The 8,723-nt window shown below is 31.2% G+C and overlaps 1 protein-coding gene across 1 annotated transcript; it reads right to left on the bottom strand.

Moving 5' to 3' along the window:
* Positions 1-1,487: 1,487 nt before the first annotated feature.
* LOC21405032 (transcription factor MYB102) lies at positions 1,488-2,865 on the bottom strand. The gene is made up of 3 exons (XM_010097551.1): positions 2,733-2,865; positions 2,390-2,519; positions 1,488-2,277 (listed from the first exon to the last, which is right to left on the bottom strand). Exons 1-3 carry the CDS (start codon positions 2,863-2,865, stop codon positions 1,488-1,490), a joined length of 1,053 nt encoding a protein of 350 aa, XP_010095853.1.
* Between the last annotated feature and the right edge of the window lie 5,858 nt (positions 2,866-8,723).

Raw genomic sequence — 8,723 nt, 5'->3', positions numbered from 1 at the left:
ATAATTAAAAGAGGCGTGTAAAGACAAAACAACGCTTGTTTTGGTATTATATATATATATGTATATATATATATATTTTTTTTTTTCACTTGAAAAGGCTTTTTGATATTTAAATTCAAACTTAATAGAACTTTGGAAGTAGAATATTTATGGTTGATGAACAACTAAGCGTTTTGTTGCGGAACTTCTCATTCGCTTGGCAGTTGAGACTTGAGACTAAAAAAGCAAAGGGGAGAGAGAGAATAAATATGACCAAAACATCTATATGGTGTTGACCATGATGTCACAAATTAAACAAACGGCACGGCGGAACATAATAATTGAGAAGGCGATCGTACTAACGGGATAAGATTGAAATTAAATTATTACTAGTTTTTCTTTTCCCTATTTTTCTAGAATCAAGTGTCTCTTATTACCTTTGCAAACAAACAAACAGAAATGAATAAATGAAGTTCAATAGATAACTCTTTAACTTTGTCATAAAACATTTAATTCCTCATAATTTTTCACGTTCTAACGAATTATTCTTCTAATGTTGCTTTAGATGATAAGATGAGCTCCTGCCGTGGCCAATTAATTAATTTCTTAAGGTTTCATTAATTTATGAATATAAAAATTGCCTCTCCTTACACTTTGTGAATTGGTTATATAATAATAGAGTTTGTTAGTACTGTATTTTTTTTTCAAAAAGAAAGAAAAACCTTGGGGTGTGAAAAATTAAAGTGAGATGTGAAATTATCACTAAGTTATATATATATATATATTATGACAATTAATGAAATTAGATTCTTATTATGTTACATCGTCATTAATATTAATTGAATTCCTATTAATTAATGAATTGGAAACGTAGTCATTTAAAAGTCTGTCAATATATATATATCACTTGTTATATGCTATAATTTGTTACACTTTTAATTAAATTCGAAACTAGCTCTAGCTGATCATATTAATTTATATTATTGTTGTTGTTGCTCTTGTTATTGCTCAAAAATGGAAGAAAGAAATATTAACTGTGCCGGCGGAATATTTTTGACTAATTTATACAGCTTCCCTTCCTCCTACTTTCTTTCACTTTCCATTATTTTCAGCCGCAGAATACTTTCTGAAATCTATTGTATAGTTTGAGTTATATATTCTGGCATGGAGTTCGGAGTTCAAACAAATATTCTTACAATATTATATGTACGTATATACGGATTTTGGTGCGCTAGCCAAACAAAAAAAAAAAAAGAAAAAAATAAGAAGAAGGAGAAAAGAAATAAAAAAAAAATCTGAAACAAATCAAAGAGGAATAAAAAGAAGAGAATTTCATTATCAACTTTAAGCTACATGCATACGATAAAAATTAAAGACCAGCAAAAGAGTACATGTAATATAATATCAACAAAACTTCATTAATAAAGGAAAGTGGGTAGAATACATATTGAACAGTACTCTATATATGCATGTATATGATATCTCTATTATCATTCGATAATTAAGATTTACAAGAAATCGCTGATGTCCAAACTCTCAGGGATTTCAAACTTCAACAAGTTGCTGCAGTAGCTTTCTCTCTCGTCCTCGGCGCCACTGTTGACATTCGTCGTCGACGAGGAATTCAACGGAGTTGGGCTTGATGACGGCGTCGACATAACAGAATCGAAGCTGAAATCCTTGTTGCTGTAGTCGAACAAGTTCTGGAAATACGAACTTTCAGCTGGTAGATCATGAGCAACAAGATTTTCAGCTAAAGTAGTAGAAGGAATATTAGTACCAATCACATTATTAATATTGTCTTGGGTAGTAAGGTTTGTAGTACTTGTCACGTTGTTCGATGATAACCCTTGATGATCAACATTAATCAGAGCTGATTGGACGGGATTTTGGAATTGATCATGATTAATGTCATCATGATTTGGCTGTAATGATGGGAATGGTTGGTTTTGTTGCATATGAAGGAGCTGGTTTTCTGGAAGACTATTGTTATATTGGGAAATAATTTCCGGGTTTTGATGTTGTTTAAGGGATAAGATTGTGGATGCAAGCCTTAGGAGTTCAGGATTGAAAAGGGATTGTGTGGAAGTAGCACCCAATAAGGTTGAGAGATTGAGAAGTGATGGGTTGCATAAGGAGGAGCCAATAATAGACGAGAGATCAAGAAGATCAAGGCGAGGAGTGTGAGTCACAGGATCAATCCCCATTCGGAGAAGTCTTTTTCTTATGTGGGTGTTCCAGTAATTCTTGATTTCGTTGTCAGTCCTTCCCGGCAAGCGAGCTGCAATGGCTGACCACCTAATTAATATAAACAAAACTTAATTAGTTATTGGAGGGTCCAATTAATCAGATGTACATTATACAAGATTTATATATATATATATATATTAGTAAGGGATAAAATATATACTTGTTTCCCAAGACGCTGTGTAGTTGGATAATTGCCTCTTCTTCTTCAAATGAGAATCTTCCTCTCTTGATATCAGGTCTCAAGTAGTTAGTCCATCTGAGGCGGCAACTTTTCCCACATCTTTGAAGCCCTATAATATATAGACGATGAACATTAATTGTAAATCATGGCATAATTATAAGACAACAAAACGCTTGAAAAAAAAAAAAAAAAAAAAAAGCGTTCTTTGGGTAGAAAACTTGAACTGAAACTCAAATTTTTATTTAAGAAAGAAAAAGAAAGAATTGTGATTAATTAATCGAACTATGAGAAGAACGAGGCTAAACATTCTTGTTAATTGTACCTGCATTCTTAGGGAGGTTTTGCCAATTTCCTGGTCCATGCTTCTGAATATAGTTGACAAGCTTGAGATCTTCTTCAGGAGTCCATGGACCTTTCTTAAGTCCATTTTTGTCGCAGCATGGTGCTCTTCCCATTTTCTTAACTTCTTTTTTTTCTTCCCCCGGTTTGTGGTCCTGTGGAGGACTTGCAAAATTTCTATGGATTGGAGAAAATAGAGGTTTTGCTTGTTATGACCTTCTAAAGATAATAAGTAGAAATTGCTGCTCCAAAAGGAAGAGGTGACGATCATCTTTATACTTGAGGATGATCAAACTTGACATAAGTCAAAGAGATTTGGTGCCGGCCTCATGCCACGTGTACTTTGCTATGCACTTTTTCTTTGTTAGTGTGTATTTTACACATTTAACTTCTATTGACCTTTTGTTTTAGGACCATTTTGTCGCGTGGAAAATTGTGGCCGATAAGAGCAATCATATTCTGCCTCCTCTCTCTGCTTGACGTATTTGGCCACGTTGACTATGCAAAAAAACGTTATTTGTCTCAATCTCAATTGCAGTAAAAGGTAAAAAGAAACTAATTAAGTTAGCCAATATTTTCTTTTGATTCTTTGGTAGCCTGACGTATCGGTATGTCAGGTTTTTTTAACTGTTAGATCAGCGTACATTTTGATTTTTATGTGATTTTATGAAAATTCAACAGATAGAAAATCTAACATACCGATATCTTAGCGTACCGCTTTTCTTTTGTTTGAGGTGGATAAATGCCATCACTATAGTGATTTAATATTTATTTATTTAAAAAGTTTCACATTGATCTTGTCATTATCCTAATGGCTTGTAGACAACCTACATTATCGATTATTTGACAAGCTTATATATTTTATTTTAATTGTATCCTTTAAAAGGAAAGCTTTTGTCATGTCTAAAAGTTAGTACATTTCCTACCCTAAAAAAAAGGTTAATATATCTCCTTTAGAATAATATTCTTGGATTTGTTTCTATTTTTTAAAACGGAAATAGTAGAAAATATGTCAATATGAAAAGCTTAAAAAAGTATATAGGCCAATTTTTAGTTATAGAAATTAATAGGCCATAACTTGTCAAGTTATGGTTCATAACCAGATAAGTTATGGACAAACTTGTCAAGTTATGGTTCATAGCCAGAGTAGTTATGGACAAAAACCGTAAATTATGGACAATAACTTGTCAAGTTATGGTTCATAACCAGACAAGTTATGAACAAAAAATAGTAATTTGGCCTAGTTATTAACTTATGTAAATTATTGACCTATTAATTTTAATTCATTTCGAGTCTTGACCTATTTCCCTCTCTCTCCCTTTTTAAAAATGTTCACCTGATTATGCGGGCCTTATTTATGGAGGCGTTACTCTGTGATGACATACACGTACAAATATGTTGGGTAGTTAAACTATCCAAAGCAATTATGCTTTTACTATTATATGATTCCAGTCAATATGTTATGTTTTACATTAAGTTTTTTGATGTTATTCATGGGATCTTCTTACATAATCAAATCTAACGTTACATACGTGTCAGACACGTTTAAGAAAGGAGACTAGCCGAAGAAAATGAAGAAGCACTAAAAGGTTGTACTTGGTATCATCGGGGTAATAACGGTAATAAAGTTTTAATAAAAAAAATTATCAAAAAAAAAAAAAAAAGAAAGAAAGCAGAAGAGCTCCTAGCTGTCTGATTTTTAACTTAAGAGTTGACATTTTTGTTGTTCTTCTCTTTTACATACTTGAGGTGAGAATGATTGGGTGGTACGGTAGTTATGCCTACTATCAACAATTTAGGAAAATATTTCTACAGTGTGCATTAATTCCTTGTTCATGATCACTTTCGACGAAATTTCTGAAATTACTTGTAACATCAAACATGTATAAAACTATATATATCTTTTTTTTTTTCCAGTTTCTGTTTTCTTTTCTTTGTCTTTTTTCTTTCTTCTTTTGAAGTAATTAACTACGATCTCCTAATATATGATGAAAAGAATACGTGTTGTTTTTAGGGAAAAAGTATCTAAAAACAAAAAGGAAAAAGCAAATAAATAAGAAAGGCAAAGGAAAGAGTTCCATATAAGATTACTCATCTCATTAAGTTACCATGATGTTGATTAAGTTCTCATCAATTTTTTTATTCATCTCAGCTCCCTCTTTCACATTAATGTTCCACATCTTTTGATTGAATAATAATGAACGGAAACAGAAGCTTGGTAGTTAAATTTGTCTAATATTTGGAATATACAAAATAATGCTTAACTATTCTATAGGTATCAATCAATAAACAAATTAAGGTTTTTGAAGTAAAATTCATTTATTCACTTGCACATTGCGCTATCTTTTGTCTTATTCCATGCTCCAAATTTGTGTAGCTGATCAAAACAAAATGACTTAGTGGAGTACGTACAGCGATGTGCTCTGAAACATGAATTTCACATATATCACCAAATTCGAATATATGATTAATTTCCTATATATATATATATATATATATATATATATATGCTTCCCAAACTATAGACCTTAAGTTGCCCCAAATTTTTTAAACGGAGTCATTGCACACCTTCCATACAGATCTGTCGATTGATTAATATAGATGTAACTAACTATAGTTTTATATTCAATAAATAAAATGTAATTTTATAAATAACAATAGTAAAAAGGGGATGGTCGATCAGCGGGTCGCGACGGTAGAAGTAGGGTAATTGGGTCATGTGAAGTAGTGTAGTGATCACTATTAAAAAAAAAAACTAGAGGATAAGTTGATCAATGATTCGTGAGGTCCTTATAAAACTACATTTAGTGTGACGTCAACTTTCCATTAATATTATAAACAGATTTAGGGCTCGTTTGATATATGGGTTTAATTTAGGGTTATTGATTATGACTTTTAAAATTTAAATTTTTTGTGAGAGTAAAACATTATAATAGAACTAAAACCATGAGTTTACACTATAGCAGAACTCATGTATCAAATATACACTTAGATATGAGGAATGTGTTGAAGGATTTAATATTGTTGAGAGCGTGGAATGACACCTTTAATTAAAATTTTGAAATTGAAGTTCGTGACACAATAATGTTCATAGTTCAAAGGACATTCATACAAATAATTCTTAAAATATGAAGTCCTCATATAGGCTAGAAATCTATAATCTATAACTAAAATAAAATCCTAGAAAATGTAGTTGATCCCATTAGCATGTTGTACCATAAGGCTCCAATAATCCAAGCTGGAATATATTTTAAATTACGACCAAAAGAATCAGGCCACGTAGCACCTAGTGACAGTGTCTTTCCTACTTTCCCAGTAAAGTCAACGATCCCCCTACCATTTTAACTAAAGCAATCTGAGATTGATAAATGTCCATTATTATAAAATGTTGCTTTGTATGTATGGATAGCCTGCAAGGCTAGAACTCCTCCTGGGAAACCAAAAATTCAAAGTCCTTGAAAATCAGGTGATGCCATTCATCAACCATCCATCTAACAAAAGAGAAATTGGGTCAAATACTTTTTTATTCTTAATTAAGCACTAGGGTTTGCCTTCCAAAGGTCAACCTGCTTCTGATATCTTGCTTGCCTTGCTTTACATTAATTTATCACCTTTCATTGATTTAATTTCTTTTGTTCCCTTCCCAAATTTACAAAAACATTCTAGAAGCACATCAACATCTGCTTAATTCTTTTCTCCTCTCTAATAAAATCTATTAGTGTCATTAATTACTTCTTAATACATATGACCAGAGTCATGTTTTCATCATAATTTAATTTCAACATACGTACGTAGCAAATATCAACAATACTATGTACATGTGTTATCAATTAGTAACTCTAATTTAATTAATGATGATTAATATAATTAAGCCATATGTAATCATTTATACTTCTCTATCTGTCTCCCTGCTGGTGTCTTGACAAACACATATTTTTATCCTTCTTTTAACACATGTGATGACGTGTGCTTATGTAATCATCTGCTTTCTAATATTTTCTTGTTTTTTTAATTACTTCAATAAGAAAAAAAATAAATATATGAAGAGTGTAGATGATCGTGTCGACTCTCTTTTGCGTTTTTGTGGCTTTATTTCCATGCGGCTAGACTATGGTCGTTGAAAGTTTATGTAATAGTGTGCGTCACCATTAATAATCGATTTCTTTTAGGATTTTGTTCTTAAACTGTGTGTCTGCTTACATAACATACCAATTAAATCAATTACTTGTCACCAATATAGAGTTTGCTTCTACGTTCGAGCTAATTACATAATTAGTTTACATGTACAGTCATCGAAATCTTTAACGTTGACCGCAATATATTAAATAAATGGTGGTTAAATTTATGTCGGAAAATCCAACAAACTTTGAATCTTACTGGTTTTGTTTATTATTCACATTTCCATGCATTTTCTTTACTAATATTTCAAGCGTTCGCATAGTACTCCAGGGTATTAATAAAGATGTCAGACGTGATCTAAGTTCTGTGGATGGAATGAAATCACTAATATTCTAATTTCTATGCACTTTATGCAAATTGTTTATAACACGTAGTAGTACTTAAAAAATATATTTTTCATGTTCGTAGTTCTCCGTACTAATAATAAAATGTAATAATTAGATTGCATGGTGTACCTCTAAGCACTAATATATACATATAGAGTAACACAATGTCGCTGGCATCAACTTTTTGTCAGTTGTTGAATTTTACATGAACACGTGGTTTGATATTGTGGTGCATGCTGAAGTATGAGAAATGCATAGGAAAATTACACGTAGAGAGGAAGTTAATTTGCTGGTCGATTGATCGATCAGACGTATATATAATGTGTGTTGATAAACTGATTTTCTTGGTGGCAGTGCTGGACCTTGAAGATAATGCCACTAGGATATGGGTGTTCGTGGGAAGTTTTAAATTATATTGATTCTGCAGATTTTTCAGTTGAATTAGAGGACCAATTATTCAAAAAGCTTAACACGTGGATGGAAAGTGAGCCGCTGATATATTAGCCCTTCATATATTTTAACATCTACGTTTTACACGTTCCTTTTTTTTTTTTTTAAATTCCTTTACATGCCCCTTTTGTTAATATTATACCATCTTTTAATTGATATGATATCCTAATTGACTTATAATATGATATTATTAAAGGATCATAAACAGAGACAGGAATCAGAAGACATGATCCAAATCCGATATACCATCACATGATCATATGAACCTTGTTAATCATATGGATATTTGTAATATTTTATAAGATAAATGTAACATTTCTCTTTTATTTTTCCTTTTACTATTAAAGTATGTTATGGTGATTTACCTACATACCTTAATCCATGACAAAAATATGAACATAAAAATTTTACACGAAGTCTTAATACATAAATTGATTTGCTCTCTTTTACTCTAATAAAACTTTGAGTAAAAAAAACTGGTGGAACAACTATACTAACTGCGATGGGTGGATAAAGGGACCGGTTTCTATTTATAGACAATGAAGGTATCTTCAACCAACGTACACCCTTTCATCAAATCAGGTACATCCCTTCTAGACAAGTATTTCAATAGTTACTTTCATTGTATTTATAGATACCTACATGAAGTACATATAAGAAAAGTCACAACTATTCCTCTAAAAGTAGTATCTATTAGAAAAATCACTCTCTTCATAAAAAATGACTCGTATTAGAAAGAGTTAAATTCTTTATAGGTCACTCAGCTTTTTTCTTTTCTATATAGTTAGTCCTTGTATTGAAAATTTATGTACCAACTTAGACCATAAAATTTTTTTGATGTTGAAATTTAGTCTTTTAGTTATATTCCGTTAGATATTGGATATAAATGATGCATAATCTTATAAGTTCACCTTAAAGGAGGGACAATCTTATAATTTCATAAAAAATGAACCAAAACCATAAAGTTAATTTCACCTTAATTTTATCTTGTAATTTCTTTGATAAGATTCATTTATTTA

The sequence above is a fragment of the Morus notabilis genome, unplaced genomic scaffold (genome assembly GCF_000414095.1).
Source record: "Morus notabilis unplaced genomic scaffold, ASM41409v2 Scaffold19, whole genome shotgun sequence".
In the NCBI taxonomy this organism is placed as follows: domain Eukaryota; kingdom Viridiplantae; phylum Streptophyta; class Magnoliopsida; order Rosales; family Moraceae; genus Morus; species Morus notabilis.
The sequence above is the reverse complement of the archived record's forward strand: the minus strand, read 5'-3'. Positions and strand labels throughout refer to the sequence as shown.